Source organism: Tenrec ecaudatus, chromosome 10 (assembly GCF_050624435.1).
Source record: "Tenrec ecaudatus isolate mTenEca1 chromosome 10, mTenEca1.hap1, whole genome shotgun sequence".
Classification (NCBI taxonomy): domain Eukaryota; kingdom Metazoa; phylum Chordata; class Mammalia; order Afrosoricida; family Tenrecidae; genus Tenrec; species Tenrec ecaudatus.
This window is the reverse complement of record NC_134539.1, coordinates 133,742,429-133,761,917: the sequence shown is the minus strand read 5'-3', so window position 1 is coordinate 133,761,917 and position 19,489 is coordinate 133,742,429. Positions and strand designations below refer to the sequence as shown.

Genomic DNA, 19,489 nt, shown 5'->3' with positions numbered 1-19,489 from the left:
TAGCAGAGAACCGCCCCCCCCCCCCAAGTGGACTGTGGCCAGAGATGCAGAGAACAGACTTATACCCATAAGGAGGGAGTTATGACCAGGGGGCCATATTAATTGACGGTAACTGTCGACTGCTGTGATGTTATCATCCCAACTTGGTTTATATAAACCAGAGAATACTACTTTGCTAGACCCTCCTTGCCCCCCCCCCACCCCATCCAGTGGGAAACGTCCGAATCTGCTGCTTTCTCTGCAAGCACAGCCTGCTCGCAGTGGAGGTCGGCCCAGGAGGCTCCCGAGCTGGTCCCAGTGCAGGCATCAGAAAGATCGGAAGGAGATACGTGGGCACTGAGAGAAGGCCTGGTTTCCCAGTTGGAACAGGCAGGGGTTTATAGTATTTATTCAGAGATTTCTGTCTCAGAAATCCAGGCTGTACTGATGTCTGACAGGGGTTTCTTTTTCTCTTAGGAGCAAGGAACTGTCCCCATAAGCATTGCCAGGATGCTCACTGTGACCTGCCCTGCCGGGGTCACTACCAGACCTGCTCCCCCGCCCAACGCCTCCAGCAGGCCACTTCTCTGGGAAGGATCCACGTGGGGAAGCCAGTCCCAACCCTTGGCTTTCAGGGACTTATTTCTGGGAGGAGCAGGGCATGGAGGGGAATTGAGCAGATCACCCACACACTGCTTTACAGCATTTCTTTTATTGCTTTATAACATTATTTTCGCCCTTGGGTGCGCCTTCCTGCAACCAGGTTAAGGGTGCTGTCCCGTTTGCAAGCTTTCAGAAACCTGCCCTTGTTGAGTGGAGCAAGTTGAAAGACCTCTCCGGCCGGCGGAGGACCTGGCCCCGGGACTTCTTAGGGTGCACAGAGCAGGAGTGGGGTGGGGGTAGGAGGGTACTGGACTACCAAGGGAACCAACCTACTGTTTCTGTCTGTCTCCTGACCCTTCCCTGCCCAGGGAGTGAAAGGACCTTAGGCTATGCAAATACTGTGCAGGCACCGACCCACCTGAAGCAGATGCTCCAACTCAGCCTGCCCATCTGCTTCATCAAGGTGCCCGTGGAGAAGACCCTGCCCATTGTGCAGCTCTCCTCCTTGTGACTGAACTATGGAATGGTGTCCCATGGGACATGCTAATAAAGCTGCTGGGGGAATGGAGCAGGCCTGCCCTGTGACCCCTAGGGGCCCAGGCAGCAGGACCCACTCAGGCTGGCCTTTGGGGGTTTCGCCAGGGAGTAGATCTAGGCCCCCGGGATATTCTCTCCCAGCACGGGGAAGAAAGAAGAGCTACCTGAACAAGGGCCCACCCCTCTGTCCTTACCCCTTCAGGCTCAGGGAACCTCCTTCGGGCTTTCCCCAGGATCTGGCCTGGGAAGAGCTTGGAGACTTTTCTAGTGCCTTCTGGGCCTGAGCTGCACCCCACAGTCTGGGCTCCCTGAGAACGTAGCAGCTCCGGAGGGAGGCGCCTCCTCAGCACATGCCACACACAAGGCTGAGGTAAATCTCCCAGCTCAGGGAGGCCCGGAGACTGGATTCTGAGGGTTCCCAGCCTGACTGAAGGGATAAGCAGGCAAGGTCAAATGGAGTCTCCTGGGGGCAAGGTCAGGCAGGGCAGATGCTGCTTGAGGAGACCTCAGCGTGTACTATCTATTCCGGTCTTTTCTTCTTCTGCACATCCAATCTTCATCTGCTTTCTTCTTCTTCCTTTTTTCCTTCAAACCATGTTCTTTGCGATATGGGGAGCTGACCCCCTTTGAAGCCCCATGAGGTGGTGGGCATCCTGGTAGAATGCATGGGGCATCCAAGGCCACAGCCACCATGTGGGAGCCAGGGTACTCTCCCTTTCTTTGATAAAGTTGTTTACAATCGCATTTAGGGCCTGCCTGGACAATCCAGATCAACTCATCTCAAGATTCTTAATCTAGCCACATCTGCAAAGACTCTTTGTCGAATGAGGCAAGGATCAGAAGGTCCAGGGATTTGACAGGGATATCTTGTGGGGGGAGGGACAGCTTTCAGTTTCCCACACTCCTCAATTGCACTACTTCTCCGCATGGTCAGACGGTCGATGACAGTCTATGCTGCCCCGTCCCCTTCCAGGAAGGAACTCCTGCCCAGCCATGGGAGGGTCAGCCGTGGGTCTGCAGCTGCCGGCTCCTTCATGGTCTGCCTCAGTGGCAGAGGGTCACCTCACGAGGACATTTCAGGCCTGGAGGGACACTCTGTGGGGCAGTATTCATGCCACAGCTCCTTACCAAGTTGACGGCCCCTGGGCTCCGCCTTTGCCCGATCTTACTTCCTTCAGGTTCTTCGCTCAGGTGCCAGTCCCTCACAAACACCGTGCCCCTCACGGGCCGTCCGCTTCTAGAGAAGGCTGCCCACGGCACAGGCATGCTAATCTGCAGCGAGCAGGCTGCGTGAAGTGGTCCCTGCTCGTGTCGCGCATGCGCGCGCGCCCCTTTACTGTCGGCCATTCGCGCTCACGCGCACTCAGATGGACGCCACGCTGTTGTCCTTTCCTTTTGAGATTTCAATCTGCTTACCTAAAAAAATATTCAATTACTTTCATACATATTCTTTTTTTTCCCTTTTCCTTTGGGGTCACACTGGCAGTATTTCTGATGTTTGGGGTTGGGAGGGGAGGGCAGGCAGTTTGTCCACTCTGTCACCATCAGCTGAGGCTGTCCTCTGAAACTGACTTAGCTCGGCATCCACAGCCCAGGGAGGACAGAGCTCTGCTCCTGATCTCCAGCCTGCTCCTGATCTCCAGCCTGCTCCTGATCTCCAGCCTGCTCCTGATCTCCGGCCTGCATGTGGATCTCCAACCTGCTGCTGATCTCCAGTCTGCAAGTGGATCTCCGACCTGCTCCTGATCTCCAGCCTGCTCCTGATCTCCGGCCTGCATGTGGATCTCCAGCCTGCTCCTGATCTCCGACTAGCAGCCACATTCTCATCAGGTTGGGAGAGTAACACGGGGTTCAGGGGGGAACAGCACCGCTGCCGGTAGTAGTTCAAGGTCTTACAAGATACTGTACATTTCTTGCTAATTGGGCCAGTAGAGTTTGGAGACATCTAGGAAAAGTCATGGTCTTGTCCGGAGAGCCGGGAGAGGGAGGAGGAGAAGAGGTGTTAACTTGGTGCCATCTCCCGGAAGTAGCACCAAATGTCCACTGTAGAAAGCCATGCCCACCCTACGATCCTGAGACCCAAAGAACTAGATGGTGCCCAGCTGCCACTACCAGCTGCTCTGAAAAGGATCCCACAGAAGATCCTGGATAGAGTGGGAGAAAAATGTGTAACAACCCCCCAATCATAACGGAGACCAGATGTACAGGTTGGGTAGAGTCTGGAGGAAGCCTCAAGCCCCCCTTCAGGTTCAGAACTGAATTTACATCGTGCTACAGCCAGCGTCTCTTTCAGATCAAAAAGGGCAGCGTTAGAGTAGCCAGCCTCTCACAAGTATCACAGGGTTCGAAGAGCAATTGTACGTTATAAGATCTAAAGAGTACAGTAAGGTCACAGAGAATAAGAGAGCTAGAAAAGAGAGTACAGTCAAGGAGTCAGACACATTCTATGGCAGCATGCTCACCTCCGGCCCGGCCATGATCCCAGCAGCCAGGTCGGAGGAGAGAGCGACTCTTTATTTCTGACCAAGGCCTGCATATACTTAGGGACATGATTACAGGTAACCACACATGTCACCGGGAGGTGCTTTATATAGGCATACACGTCACTGGAAGGGGATGAGCTAGGGGTGACACATAACAGGAAGGGGAGGGACTAGGGGTACACATGTGACAAGATGGGTGGATCCTAGACTCAAGATGACAGCCTAACTTTGGTCATCCTTGAGTGGGCTCCACCTTGCCTCTAGACTCTTCTTCAAGGAAACAATCTATGATCTTTATCAGAAGGGAGTGGTCCCTACTTAGGGTGGGACAGACATACAGTCTGATTGCTCTAGATGGCTGATGACCCTCAGGGAGAATAACCTCTGACCTGCTTTCGGTGACCTCCAGTGTGCAGTCATTTACCACGTGTAGCAAGCAGTGTCTTAGGTGTGGCATATATTTTGGGGGGACAACCTGGGAGAAATCTTCCTGTATCCCACAGGGCAGCACTTGTCCAAGGAAAAGGTACGGAGGGTAAGAAAGAAGGATGGAAACCAGACACCAGGGATGGAAGAGAAAGGATCACAATGGACGACCTGAGCTGTGGACTAGAAGCCCGGTGATCTGCTCTCTGAACCACCACCTCGTTCACAAGAAAACGAGAAACATCTCTACCTCCCCCTAAGAGTTGCCCTTCTGTCCACCGACCAAAAAAACCACTAATGCCTGATGGATTCCCAGGCCCTTTTGTAATCCCACAGCCTTCCAAGGGCCAGTTACCCACTGATCGAGGACACCGGTCTACAGGGCTACACATGAACCCTTGATCTCAGTCTCGAGGGCTCGTCACGCGCTCCTCTGGCCAGCCTCTCGGGGACAGTGAGTTTTATGTGTCCACTTGGCTAGGCTCTAGAGCCTGGTGCTCTAATCAAGCACAAATCACAGTGTCGCTGTCAAGGTGTTCTGGGAGGACTTCATCCAATCAGGTGGCAGTCCTTGAGTGCAAACCAACTGAACCTTGGCCTGTGGACACCCTTCACGCTGGGAGAAGTCAACTCACCCCCGTCCGAGGCTCAACTGTTAGTCAAACAATTGCTAGGACAACAAGGTGTGCAATCGCACAGGGAGGTGAGCACACCTTAAAACAAACAACCACACAGCACGGAAAGGGCAGCCCTCCCCCAGGGATACAGGCGGGAAGGGTAAGGATGGAGGAGGGGGGAACACAGGGAGGATCTGAGCAGGAGGCTATTGGTACCTCGTGGGGACTGCAAACAACGCGTGAATGAGCTGATTTGTGGAATGGAAAGCTAATTCACTGTCAAGCTTCATCCACATCACGATTTAAAAAGAAGATGAAGGAAGAGCAAAAAACGGAGGTTTCTGGGAGAAGTTCTTCCCCCCCAAACTGGATCACCAACTCCGGAGTGGAGTGCGTTTCCAGCCTTCTGACCTGCCCTACACATTGTGAACTTGCCAGCCTCCCCGTCATCGCACAAACTCTTTCCTTAAAATGAATCTCCACCTCCGTAGACGTACTTTTAGATGACGGCATCTGCCCGGGTCAAGATGGACGGCGTCGGTGTCCCTACCCAAAACCAAACTCACTGCTGCCAAGTCCATCGCAGCCCACAGCCCCTCCATCGGACAAAGTAAAACTGCCCCTGTACGTTTCGGAGTTCGTTCCCTGAAGAGCGTTCAGTGGTTTTGAACCGCAGACCTTATGGATAGCAACCCAATGGCTAACCGTTATGCCACCAGGCAGGGCTGCCATAATAATATACCCGAGGTGGATACAAAGACATGGCTTCTCTGGAAGTCAAAGGTAAGCCCTCTCTCTGTGGTTATTCTTGCTTCAAGAAAGCAATGAGCCTTCTCTGGGCCCATTATCAGGGTTGCTAAGGATTGACTTTGGGAAGGGGCGGGAGCTGCAGGGGTGGGTGTCCTAAGTGTCTGGTATCCTCGGGGAGCAAGTGGGAGCCTGGGGACGAGCTGGCCTGTTGTAGGGAGCAGAGTGAATGGAACAGGGAGGAGACAGAAGAAAACATGGCTCACTGTTCAAAGAACAATAATAATCATCATAAATAGTAAAAAACAAACAAAGACTAAGAATGCAGGCCGTGGAGTCAGGCCTGGGTTTGACTCCCAGACCCACCAATTACCAGCAACATGACATCGGACAAATTACTTAACTAGCCAAGCGCTGGCTTCCTAATAATAGTATCCACATTCTAAGGTTGTTGGAAGGATCAGATTAGATAAGGCTTGTAAAAACAGTTAGCTCCACACCAGCACGTGGTGATCGCTTAATAAGCAAGCTAACAGAAACAAAGATGGCACGCCAGTCTGCGCCCACGGGAGCCTGGGGCTCGGGGTTTCCCCTCCAAGACCGGTGGCGTAAAAACAAAGCCAAACTCCCTACCATCGAGTCGATGCCAACTCACAGTGACCCTGTAGGACAGGGCAGAACTGTCCCTGTGGGTTCCCGAGACTAACTCTACGGGAACAAAAAGTCCCACCTTTCTCCCCCAGAGCAGCTGGTGGTTTTACACTGCTGACCTTTCAGATCACAGTCCAAGAGGAAACCACTCTGCCACGCTGCTCCTTGGCAAAGAACAAGCAATGCAAAAATGCTGCCCCAAGTCCCTGCTCTCATGCTCTCTGGAACTGGTGCCTGGGCAGCATTGTTCCTGAACATTCTCCTGCCCCGTGTGAGTCACCAGGGCTGCTGTGGGTGGGGAAGAGGTGCCAGAGGTCTCTCTCCCCGGCCCACCCTGCCTTGCTCTGCCCAGTCTGTGAGTTTAGGGAGGAGAGATGCAGCACCTGCGGGGTGGGGCTGTGTCACGCCTCTGGGTTGTTCCAGGAGCCCTGAGCACAGAGTTGGAGCCAAGTGTGGGTTTTTTGAATCACGGAGGAACCTGAGCCATTCCTGGGGCCTGAGTCAGAACTCTGAGAGGAGGCCCGATTCCCATGAGAGGACCCCGAAGAGGCCTTTCTGCTGCCTTGTGGACGCTCTTCAGGGAAGCTGGGGAGACGGAGTTACGGTCAGCTCATTTTGTGGCACCAACACAACAACCCAGCCCATCCAGCCGATCCCATCTCACAGGGATCTTGTCTTATCTACGCAGGGCTTCTGAGACTGGGCATTTTGCTGGGAGCAGACAGCCTTTGCTTTCTCCAGGAGAGCAGCACCTGGGTGGGAACTGTCGACCTTGCAGCCCACTGCTGACCCACGGCACCATCTCACTCACTCACTGCCCTCAAGTCCATGCTGACTCATAGCAACCCTACAGGACAGAGCAGAACTTCCCCTATGACTTTCCAAGACTGTAACTCTTTGTGGGAGTAGAAAGTCTCATGTTTGTCCTGAGGAGCGGCTGGTGGTTTCGAACTGTGAACCTTGTGGTTAGCGGCCCACTGTTGACTCACTACTAAAGCTTCTTACAAACATAAAAGGAGTTCTGATGCCGTAACAAGCATATGTATGACATCACCCCCCATACTCCTACATACACGTTTAGTTTACAAATCACGAGAAACTATATCTAAAGCATATTGTAAAGAACAAAGAGCTATGTACACCTAATGGGCTTCTTTCTCTAAACCCATAGGCAGAAATAGGCAGGAGAGGAGACGGCAGCTATCAGAGACGTTCTGAAAGTGACCCAGTATCTCCCTGGACAGGAAGCTAGGTGCATCACACCACCGGCCTGGGGTTAGGGAGAAGCAACGGGAGCGTCAGGGACGGAGGAACTGAGGACCTGGAAGGGACGAGGGCCCAGGTCCCTGAGACCTCTTGGTGACCTCGTTCCCACCTTCAGCTTCAGCACCACCTGTGCCTCTCCAGGATCCATGATTCCAGAGCTCTAACTCCTACTTGCCTTCTGCATACTTTCCAGCAACCCCACAAGGCCGCTCTGCCCTCCCACCGCAGGAGGCTTCTTGGTGTCTCCTTCCCTCACCCCAGCCCTCACCTATCAGGTGCCAAGTCACTTTGCTTTCCTCCTAAACGTCTCTCAAATCCATCCCTTCTCTGCCTCCCCGTGGCGTGGGCCCAGTCCAGGCCCTGACCTCTAGCTAACCACCTCCTCTCAGTCTCTCTCTCCTGACTTACCTCCTAGCAGCCATGGGCGCATTCTAGCACGGATGCAAATCCGCATGAGTCTCTGCCTGGAGCCCTTAAACTCCTCCAGTGGCTGCTCCCTCTCTGCCAGAGGGGAAGCCCAGTTCCCATATGGTTCCTTGTGATAGGACGCCCACGAGTTTCCGAGGCTGTAACTCTTTCAGGAGTGGACAGCCCCGTCGTCCCCCCTCGGTGGAATGCTCTGCTGCGCTCTCCTGTCTAACCAGGGGCTTTGCAGTGGTCCCACAAGTACGGGGTGGTCGTGGCTGGGCGTTGTTGCTTGAACCTCACTTGTAGCTTTGTGTAGCATCCTCCCTCTGGACAATCCCCACCACCACGCCATCACCTCCTATTCTGCAGCTCCCTCTGTAAACCTGTTTAACTGCTAGTCTTTGGGCTGCCTCCCTGCTCTCCTTCTTCTCAGTCCTCAACATCCAACAGCACGTGTTCAACACGTCACCCTTTGCCGGACGTGCGACAAGTGACACAAGAGGTGTCCAAACTACTGTAGCTAGGAAAGCAAGGCCAGGAGGGGGAGGGAAAACGCGGGTCCAGCGGGAGGACCCTAATGGAGACTCATTGGAGCCTGCGGAGACGCCTCCGCGCCCGGGAGGGTAGAGGCGCTCAGGTCTCGGGCGCCGCCTGTCGTGGCCGCGCCGCCACTGCAGGGCTCCGTCCTGAGCCCGCCTCCCTCCTCCCATTGGCTGTCTCCCTTCCTCCCGCCCCTCGGGCTCAGCCATTTGGCGCTTGCCGAGGGGAGGGGCTTGCGCCAGGGGTGGAGCGTGCGCCCCGATTGGCTGGGCGGCAAGCGGTGACGTGGCCTGTTGGTGCGGCGGCGTGACTCCGGCCACGTCCGCACGGGATTGGTGGTAGGCGGCCGAGGCGGGGCGCACTGGGGTCCCGTGTGGAAGCGGAAGCGGAAGCGAGATGCAGGTGGCGGTACGGTGGCTGGGTAAACCCGGGGCTGGTCTGGGACCCCCCAGGCGGTGTCCAACCTGCGCCCCCCACCCCCGTTTCCTCGGCCTTGCTGCGGGCGGCTCCTCCCCACCCACCGTTACAGGCCCGCAGGGAGGCGGTTGGGGCGGAAACCAGTACGCGAGGGGCGCGTCTCCGCGCCGCGCTCACGCCCCTCCCCTCTCCCCTCTGTCTCCCGTTAGGACCATCAGCACGTGCCCATCGACATCCAGACCAGCAAGCTGCTCGGTAGGAGGGGTGCCCCCGCGCTGTCGGGGGGAGGCCTGGTTCTTTGCCCCCTGTCACACCAACAGCTGGGGGGTCCTGACCACTAGCCAGGCCCGCACTCGTGATCCGATCTGCCTCGCTAGGAGGAGGGAAGGGACCAAGGTGGATTTGCCTTGCATTTCTGTGAAGCAAAACTTGTGCCATCAAACCGTGTCGCCCCGGTAGAGAGAGGGTAAACAGCTTGCTGGACGGACATCTAAGTGGCAGACACACAGCGGGGATCCAAATCAGGCTGGCCCCAGTGTCTGTCTTATGCCAGAAGAAAACATTCCCTGCTTTCTCATTACAAGCTCGTGTCTCCTCTTGATGTTCTGAGCAACAGGGATATAAGCCCAGCTCAGGGGTTCTCCACCTTCCTATGCCGCGACCCTGTAATACAGTTCCTCATGTGGTGGTGACCCCCGCCAACCATAACATTTTCATTGCTACTTCATCACTGTCATTTTGCTACTGTTATGAATCGAGCGATGCCTGAGAAAGGATGGTGTGACCCTCCCAAAGGGGTCGAGACCCACAGGTTGAGAACCGCTGGCCCAGGTGGAAGGGAAGACCATGGGCAAGCAGGCCCTCTCCCAGGTGTATCTTGAGATACACCTCAAAGTACAGAGAAGGGGGCATGCTCCTCGACTTACCGGTGTGTACACACCTGCTGCCGTTTTTAAATGTTCACTGGCTTGATTAATTTGATGCCAATCTCGTCCTAACGATGGGGTCTGGCTGTCTCTACCTTTTGTTTCTAGTCCTCTGGTTTCTATGGAAATGTTCTTTCTGGAAACGTGGGAAGTACAGGGGAGGATATGTAACTGACACTAGGGTGAGACCCTGTGCTGTTTTGACTGGTGGGCAGACTAAGTGAACTAGGGCCGAGGGATCCAGTTGGAATTCAGCACGGTGTGTGGCCTTATGGTCCGCCCTGTGCACCGACTGCCAGTGAAGCATCGTGTGTGTCATTTCACGTGTCCCCAGCTCGTCGAGGGTGCATCCTCCCGCGTGGGCTCACAATTGGCTGTGAAAAGGACCAGTCACAACCGCCATTCAGTGAGGGTGGTTGCTGTCAGGCACTGTTCGGCGCTTGGCAGTGATGACAAGGATCACTGCGCTTTCTGGAGCCCTCACCATGTGCTAGGCACACTGGCAAGCGTGCTACCTGCATTGCACCGTGCACCCAGTATCTTCCTATCTCCGTTTTACATGTAGGGAAACAGAGGCAGAGAGCAGCTGAGAGGCTTACCCAAGAAACTTAGAGAATTAGAACCCAGAACCATTGGGCCCAAAGCCCAGCACTTAACTGTCTCCCACCAAGGAGCTGTGTGCATGGCTCTCGGTCCACCCAGGCTTCCAGTAGGCGCTGTTGAGTTGTGACCCTGTGGGACAGAGTAAAACGACCCCCCAGAGGACTTCCTCAGCTAGAACCTCCGGAAGCAGGTGGGCAGGTGGGTTTGGACCCCCGCCAGCCTTTTGATTTGCAGCTAAGTGCTTACCGGCTACACCCACGGGACTCCTTGGTCCTCCCAGACCACCTACTGAAAACACACGCCAGAGCCCCGCCTCTGGGAGACCAGTCACCCTGATACTCTCCTGTGCCACGTGGCACTTCACAGTTAAGCCCATACCGGTGCTATCCCGTCCTCGGGGCGCTGGAGGCATTAGGGGCTTTACGGATGGATGTTGGTCATCCGGTGCTTAGCCTAACCAGCTTGCATTTCCCATTGTCTTGGGTAATCCCAGCCCTGAGGAAGTGAAACTTGCAAGGCATCCTCTGTCAGCAAGAAAGATATAATTATTACCCACAGCAGCAACAATGTTATGGAGACTTTGGTGTCAAAAGTGGCACTTTCATGTCGGGACCGATTTAAGGTGCGGGTTTTGAGGTTTTAATCCCCGTGTCAAGGCCGTTGCTCCACACACAAACCCGAGGAGGAAGTTATCCGGGTTGCTGAAGTCCGTTGATCTCAAGCTTCCCCTTGGGTTGGTCTTGCCTACCATCTTCATGAGCCCCACTTAAAACAACCCCCCCCCATGGCCACGGAGCCCCTAGACACTCCTGCCTGCCCTCTGGGGCAAGTAAGAAATGGCTCCGCAGGTTTGTGAGGCTCAGCCGTGACAGGAGGACACGGCTTTCTCCCCATGACCCTCACACCTTCATTAAGCAGGCTTCCCAGCCCCGGTCTCAGCCGACTGCTCGTGGATGAGTGCCGGATTTGGACGCTGGGAAGCAGGGTGCTGAGATGGGGCTGTCGGTGTGCAGACTGGCTGGTGGACAGAAGGCACTGCAACCTGAAATGGCAGAGTCTGGTGCTGGCGATCCGCGAGAAGATCAATGCGGCCATCCAGGACATGCCGGAGAACGAAGAGATCGCCCGGCTGCTCTCGGGGTCCTGTGAGTGCCCTCTGGGGCTGTGTTGCTGGAGCCCCGGTTTCGGTGTTAGCTGCTCCCCTGTTGCTTTGCCACCGGGGTTGCCGCCTGACAGAGATGGTGTTTTGCGGTATACACACTGGGGTGTCTTCCGATCCGCACTAGCAGAGTTTACTACTAATAACGGACAGCTAGTTCACACAAGTCCCCCACGACCGACCCTCGGATGGTGACCAGAGCAGGCGGGGCCCCTCGCGTTCGGATTCTCAAAGCTGTCCCTCTCGTTTGCGCCCCAGACATTCACTACTTCCACTGCCTAAGGATTGTGGACCTGCTCAAGGGCACCGAGGCCTCCACAAAGAATATTTTCGGCCGATACTCTTCCCAGCGAATGAAGGCGAGTGGGGGCTGTGGGCTGGGAGAGGCAGCTGGTGAGAGCCAGCCTGCGAGGGCAGAGCCTTGCTGGTCTCTGAGGACCCTGTGGGAGATGCCCTACAGAGACGGTTTCCCAGACTTGCCCACACACCCCTCCAGACACCATTGATGCCACAAGTAGACCCAGCATCCTGGGCTGCAGAAGGACGCAAGGAGGGTCCTTGGGTGTGAGGAGCAGTTGGGAGTGGCTCCTGGTAGGGGCTGAGCTGGGGTGCTGCGTTCCTTTCCGGCTCACTTCCTGTTTCCGTCCTGGCTTAGGACTGGCAGGAGATCGTCACCCTGTATGAGAAGGACAACACCTACCTAGGTAAAGAGGGAAGCTCGGGCCCCAGGCTCATGGGAGCCAGAGACAGGCTGGAGCGCAGAGGTTGCCCGTTGGGGAGAGTCACTCATGCCTACCAAGAGCGCAGGGCCGAGGGGAGGGCGGGAGGGAGAGGCGAGAGGTAGGTCTGCGTACGTATAGGCAGTGCAGTGTAGCACCCCACCCCCATTCCGTCGCCCAAAGAGGTGTGGGTCTTCCTGGGCCCACTCTCAGCCCCTGGAAGGGCTGCCTGGTGGTCGTCAGACTCGCGTTGCCCACTAGTGGAAACCCTAACTAGCATGGCGCCCCAGCCACCAGCTTAACCCTCAGTTCCACCAGGGCTCCTGCACCAAGCTCTGGCGCTGCGGAAGCAGCTGTGCTCCGAGCTGTGGGATCCTTCCCTCCCTTGCCCCTCGTGGAGGCATCCCAGGCCCTGCGTGTTACTGGAATAGGCGCGAAGTGACCGGGATAGGCCAGGGGCACCACTAGCGGGCAACTGTGTGTGCTGAGGCCGGCCTGCGGACTGGGGTCGGTTGGCCTTCCTCAGTGGAGCTTGCAAGCCTTCTGGCGCGGAACGTCAACTACGAGATCCCGTCGCTGAAGAAACGGATCGCCAAGTGCCAGCAGCTGCAGCAAGAGTACAGCCGCAAGGAGGAGGAGGGCCAGGCGGGGGCCGCCGGGCAGCGGGAGCAGTTCTTCCACTCCTGCAAGCAGTACGGCATCACGGTGAGAGGCGCGGGCCCTCCTCGGGCTGAGGCCTGGCCGCTGTCCTCTCCCATCCGTCGGACCCCGCTGTCCACCTCCCTCCTCGCAGCCCGCCCCTCCTACCCTTTCTAGGGAGACAATGTCCGGAGAGAGCTGCTGGCCCTGGTGAAGGACCTACCAAGTCAGCTGGCGGACGTTGGGGCAGCAACTCGGAGCCTGGGCGAAGCCATTGACTTGTACCAGGCCTGCGTGGCCTTTGTGTGTGAGAGGTGAGGAGCCCGCAGTGACTCACGTGTGGGGGGAGGCGGGTTAGCTGCTTTCCCCTCTCCCCCCTGGGTTTTCCTCCATGTGGACATCTGAGCTTTATTTTACACGCTTCAACTCTGGGCGCCTATAAGTTCAACCACACAAGCAGGCTTCAAAAACGTGTGTGTGTGGGGGTGCAGATCCCATGAACTTTTCATTCCATTTTCCCACGGACTTCATGAAGCCCCACGGAGCACGAGCTGCCAATGCTGCGATATGTGCAGACGCGAGGCAACTCGACCGTGTACGAATGGCGGACGGGGACAGAGCCCTCCGTGGTCGAGCGGCCCCAACTGGAGGCACCTCCAGAACAGGTGGAAGAAGATGCGGTAAGATGAGCCTTGTCGGGAGTCCCGAACACACACCCATTCCTGGATTCCGATTCCCCGAGGGAGAGAGGGGGGAGGGGGTGGGAGAGACTGGGTGACAGGACCCAGCAGGCTGTGTCCCTGTTATCCTTTGTGACCTTCCCGGAGCTCTGCGACCTTCCTTCAGTCACCTGAGCTCTGGTCAGCCAGCTACCCTTCTGGGGGGAACTAGGAGACCACTGCCTTTGAACACAGTCCCAGCAGGCAGAGAACTGCCCCCTACCCCTGCCCCCGTCCCATCTACCTCCTACACAGACCAACACATTTCTCCCTTGCAGATTGACTGGGGCGACTTTGGGGCAGAGGCCACTCCCAAAGGGACCGACTTTGGCATCCCTGCCGAGGCCGCTGGTGTCGACTGGGGCATCTCACTAGACGCAGACACAAAGGTGAGGCTTGGCCTGCAGCCATTTCTCTGAGAGCTCTCTGTAACGGCTACAGTGAGAAGCAGGTGTCTGGAAGGGCGTTATTTGAAGTTCGTTCGTAGCTCTAAAACCAGGTGTAGCCAGAGTTTTAAAAGGGACATCTCTGAACGTTGACCTCTTTTCTCCTGTGTTTGGGGCACCGCAGGGGTCCTGTGATCTCACACACTCCCGCCATCCAGTCGCTGCTGACCCATGGCGACCCTGTAGGATGTGGTAGAACTGCCCCCCGGGAGTTTCTGAGACTGTCACTCATTATGGAAGCAGAAAGCCTCAGTTTTCTCCCACTGAGACACTGGTGGTTTTGAACTGCTGGCCTTCCGGCTCGCAGCCCCACACAGAACCACTATGCCACCAGAGTTCCCTAGGCAAGTGACAGCTCTGCAGAGAGTGGCTGGGGGGTGCCTATACTTGTGTGGGCCCACGCCTCCCTCTTGGCCACTGCCAGCAGAGCCTCAGCAGGTCCGCAGGCTGTTGGAGCCGAAGCCGTGGAACCTCTCAGGGGCTCCGGCTTATCGGAGCAAGCCCTCTGCTGGGAAAAAGTTCCCATCACTTCTTTGCTCTCCACCCAGGAAGCTGAGAGCGGTGGGATCGACTGGGGCGACGATGCTGCTCTGGAGATCACGGTGCTGGAGGCCGGGACGGAGGGTGAGTGAGGTGCACGACCCGGAGCCTTGGCACTGTCAGCCAAGCGCAGCGCAGGGCCCAGGTGCAGCTTCGTGGACATCGAGCTGTGCCTTCTTCACGTTTCGATGGGAATGTGAGCAAAGGAGGCCATGGCGAGGTTTTGCACATCAAGTCTCCGAATGTGGGGCCTCCCTCTGGGCAGGGTTCCCCACTGCCTGGGCCAGAACCCGCTGTTCACCAGCACAGGGTGATTTGAGCCACTAGAGGGCAGTGCAGGATGAGACTTCACCTCCAAGCAGAGGGGAAAGCCACCCTTCCCACTCCCGGCCCTTCTCTGCCTGCGGTCCTGAGGGTTGGCAGCAGTGATCTGATCTGAGCTGAGACAGGCCAGGGGGAACCCCTCCCCTTTTGCTCTGGATACGACGTGGCTTTAGTGCAGCGGGCCTGAGCCCTTATTAAACCCCCAAATGGAAAGTCAAACTCCCTGCCACCTGGTCAATTCTGACCCATGGTGTCCCTGTGGGACAGGGTAGCACTGCCCCTTTGGGTTTCCAAGGCTGCCATTCTCCACAGGACGAGAAAGCCTCGCGTGGTGGGTGGCTTTGAACTGCTGACCTTGTGCTTAGCAGCCCAGTGTGTAACCCACTTTGCTACCAGGGCTCCTCAAACGTGACGTCTGCCTTCCCTCTCTGGCCCGAGAGCCGATGCCTTACTGCTTCTCCCTCTCTTCCTGGCAGCTCCAGAAGGTGTCGCCCGGGGCTCGGACGCCTTGACTCTCCTCGAGTACCCCGAGACCCGGAATCAGTTCATCGATGAGCTCATGGAGGTACTGCCGTCCCCTGGTAGGGCTGAAGTGCACCCAGGCTGGCAGCACTCTGGAGCAAGGGAGGGTGCCCCTTCATCCTTCTCCCCTCCCCCCCAACAGATGCTCATTGGGCAGCTACTAGGGTGCTTGGCTGGCCTGGGCAGCAAGGTCAGCTGTGAACAGTGCAAAGCCCTTCCCTTCCTGGAGCTTCTGGTCTCCTGGGGAGGCGGCCATAGGATCATTCAGTAAATCAGACTGCCCCCAGGCAGGGGAGGAGGTGGGAAGGGCTGCGGTCAGGCAGCCATTCTCAACCTGTGAGTCTGGACCCCTGTGGGGGTCCAACGACCCTTTCACAGGAGTCACCTAAGACTACCGGAAAACACAAATATTTCAGAATATATAATTACATAATGTTTTATGGTTAATCACTGTGCTTTAATTATGTTTAATTATGTTCAATTTGTAACAATAAAAATACATCTGCATATCAGATATTTATATGACGATTTACAACAGTAGCAAAATTACAGTTATGAAGTAGCAAGGAAAATAATTTTATGGCTGGGGGTCACCACCACACGAACTGTATTAGAAAGGCTAAGAACCACTGCTCTACGGAGAGCGACCTCCAGGCCGGGTGTACCCTGCCCGCTGGGGGAGAGGAGGCCCGTGGGGTTGGCGCTGTGGGAAAGCAGGAGTTCAGAAGGAGCCCTGGCAGCGCAATGAGTCTGGCATTGGGCTGCTCACCTCGGGGTTGGTGGTTCAGACCCAGCCGTGGCTCCTCAGGAGGAAGGGGAGGCTGTCTGCGCCCACAGAGGTAGTCTCAGAAACCCTACGTGTGTCCCGGGCAGAGGCTGGAGAGGTGCTCGGATTGCAGAGCACCTGCGGCGAGCTGATGGGGACTGTGGAGCAGCAGCCCCTCCCTCTGCTTCGTGTTTAAAGGCCACCCTGTGGCAAAGACGCTGAGCTGCCTAGGCAGGGTCGTGGTTGTGAAGCCGGGCGGCCCTTGGGTCAGCTCCCTTCCCAGTCATCTGCTGGTGGGAAGGGTCCCCTGAAAGTTCTCAGCCACCTGAGAGCGGTCCCACCGGCCTCAAGGAGAGGAAGATGAGGGGCGTGGCGTTTTTATGGCAGAGTCACGTAGACACGCTCGGCAGCTGGTCCAGCTCTTCTCAGCCTTAATCCAAGATTCTTCAAACCCGGGCTCCTCATCCCGTCTCCCACTTCATCCCATGGAAAGAAAAGACCTTCCCAGGGACCTCCCCTGGGGCCAAGCTCTGCTTTCTCGGTGCTCTGATCCACAGACCTGCACGGCCTCAGCCAGGACCCAGGGAGCAAGAGACACCCCAAGCTCCTCCCACTCTGCAGCTGAGGGGGTTTGAGCAGTGATTCTGAGGAAGCAACGGCTCCTCAGCCAGGATCCTAACACCCCCGTCCCGGCATGCCTGCTGCCTGAGCGGGATCCTAACACCCCCGTCCCGACATGCCTGCTGCCTGAGCGGCTTCATTTCAGTTTGCACTCCATCCTCTGCCTTCCTCAGCTCGAGCTCTTCCTGTCCCAGAGAGCAGCGGAGATGAGCGAGGAGGCGGACATCCTGTCGGTGAGCCAGTTCCAGCTGGCTCCTGCCATCCTGCAGGGCCAGACCAAGGACAAGATGGTTTCCATGGTGTCCGTGCTGCAGGATCTGATTGGCCGGCTCACCAGTCTTCGAATGCAGCACCTGTTTATGATCCTAGCCTCGCCCAGGTGCGACTTTCCCCTGCACATTGGGCCGGCTGGGAACATCGCCGTCTTTAGCAGCTCTGGCTCCCCTGTGCCCCTCTCCCTGGCTCGGGGCCCCGCGTGTCTCTCTCTCCGTTCTGAGGGGAGGGTTCGCTTTCAGGCAGGGTGTTTTCATGCATGCAGGCAGACTGTCATTTCTCAAAACAGGATGGGAAGCCGGGGTGTGTGTGCTGTAGAAAACAAGGCTTAAAGGAAGTGGTGGCTGAGAGGCAATTGGGTGGGCGTGCTTAGGTCGCCCTAACCTGAGCGCCCCGCACAGGTATGTGGACCGGGTGACAGAGCTGCTCCAGCAGAAGCTGAAGCAGTCCCAGCTGCTGTCCCTGAAGAAGGAGCTGATGGTGCAGAAGCAGCAGGAAGCGCTCCAGGAGCGGGCGGCCCTGGAGCCCAAGCTGGACCTACTGCTCCAGAAGACCAGGGAGCTGCAGAAGCTGGTGAGACGGGCGGGGGGCTCTGTCAAGTGGGGGTGAGCCAGGGTTCTGCAGGAGGAGGCCCATAGCCATCCGGTCCCACCCGCTTGGCGCTGCTTTCAGATCGAAGCAGACATCTCCAAGAGGTACAGCGGCCGCCCTGTGAACCTGATGGGCACCTCTCTCTAACGCCCGCTCCTTCCGCTGCTGCTGCTGCTTGCCTACCAGTCTTCCCAGCCTCCTCGGGGTGACCGACTGTGGCGGGACCCTTCGTGGCAAGAGAGGGGGCTGACTGGAGGGTGCAGAGCCATGTGAAAGGACAGTTGTCCCCCAGGAGGAAGACGTGGAGCCTGTCACCTCAGCACTCACTGGGACAAGCTGTCTTGAAACCACCCAGAAACTAGTCGGGCTTAATAAAGAGTTGGCGGCTGGCTTCACGACTGACCATGACTTGTCCTGCACGGGGCTGAGGCTGTATCTTCGTGGGGTCCTTGATCCGGCTGGGCTCCTCCCATACTCTGCCGCCTTGCCTTGGGCCTTGTCTCTACAGAAGGTCGTCAGCACAGCCAGGCCTAGACGGGTCCACTCAGGCCAGCATCCCCAGGGGAGGCCGTCTAGTGGGCAGCCAGCCTCGTTGGGAGCCAGCAAAGCTGCCTTTTCCCCATAATCACAGCTTATCTCCGGGCGGGGGCGGGGAGGGGTGGGTCTGGATCAACAAGGTGGTCACCTTCCCTCGCTGCCTGTCCACTTCCGACCCATAGCCGCCCACTCCGTGACGGGGTCTAGCCCACCCCAGGGCAGCACCCCTCTCCCAAGCCACCTACCCACCCCCATTTCCCAGGAAGGGCAGGGGCTGGGGGTGGCCGGCAATTCGATTTTAATTTCATAGGAGAGCAGTTGATTCATGGCTCTTTGTCGCTGGCGTTGACTCCCGTAATGACTTTCCATCAAAATGAAAAGTGGAGTGACACCACTCATTATTCCTGCTGCTTGTTATCTCAGTTCTGGGGAGGGCCGCCCCCTCCCCGCTGCCTTTCAGCCGTCCCGGACAGTGAGTGATGGCCCCTATTAATCACCGACCCCGCGGACTCCGGCGGACACACGCTGTCCGAAGGAGAGGGAGATAAGGCAGCATGAACTGCTCAAAGCCGCTCCTATCAATTCTTGTCAGCCCATCGCTTCTCCGAGTCCTTGCCTGGTCACCTCCTTTTAGGGAATTGCGGCCTGAAACATGAGGTCTAGGAGTAGGGAAAGGAAAACCCCCAGTATTGAACGTCATTGTCGAGTTAAAGCTCCCGAGTGGACGGGCCTGAGTGAGTTGCTGTGCTGGCCCAGGAGCTGCTGCTCCTCTGGGTCCCTTTCCCTCAGGGACAATGTGTGCCCCCTTCAGCCCCACCTGTTCAGCCACCGTCTCCCACAGCTTGGCCAGCCCCCTAAGGCATGCCACCCTTCCCCTCGCTCTCCCCCAGCTGTTCCACTCATCACTTTAGGAACTGAGCTCAGGGAGAAATCGGGTGGGCCACGTGACCCAGGCAGGCAGGCAGGCTGGCTTCAGGCGGCAGCCTGCCCTCCCTGCTGCCCCTCCTTCCCATCAGTGCCCGGCAGCAGGCGGAGGGGAAGTGGCTCAGACTCCTGGAGGGGTTGGCCCCATTCCAGGCTTCCAGCGGGAAGAGATGTGGGTTCGGGGACTGTTCTCTGGGGCCTGCACTCCTGCTTCTCTGCTGAGTCAAGGCCTGCCTTGACCCCACGCTGACGCAAAAGGTTGCCCCACAGTATTTCACCCCGCAGCCAGCCAGGGGTGGTGGTTCTTCAAAACATTTGGCCTCGTTTGCCCCCTAGGCCTCCCTGACCTCTCTTCAGATGCCAGAGATGCCTGCCCGGCTGTGTCAGTCACCTAACAAAAGCAGGGTCCTTCCTGGCCTGGCAGATCTGTTTCCCGGTTTCCGCCTGATGGCATCTAAGCTCCAGACAACTCAGTGAGCTAATGTGCGTACGTAGAGCCCTGCCTG

The 19,489-nt window shown here is 57.0% G+C and overlaps 1 protein-coding gene across 1 annotated transcript; it reads left to right on the top strand.

Moving 5' to 3' along the window:
- The first annotated feature begins 8,542 nt into the window (after positions 1-8,542).
- Positions 8,543-17,913, top strand: CDK5RAP3 (CDK5 regulatory subunit associated protein 3). The gene is made up of 14 exons (XM_075561702.1): positions 8,543-8,665; positions 8,884-8,929; positions 11,217-11,348; positions 11,621-11,721; positions 12,018-12,066; positions 12,608-12,786; positions 12,898-13,034; positions 13,256-13,400; positions 13,718-13,828; positions 14,434-14,509; positions 15,226-15,314; positions 16,832-17,037; positions 17,333-17,504; positions 17,604-17,913. Exons 1-14 carry the CDS (start codon positions 8,654-8,656, stop codon positions 17,667-17,669), a joined length of 1,521 nt encoding a protein of 506 aa, XP_075417817.1. The 5' UTR covers positions 8,543-8,653; the 3' UTR covers positions 17,670-17,913.
- The last annotated feature ends 1,576 nt before the right edge of the window (positions 17,914-19,489 follow it).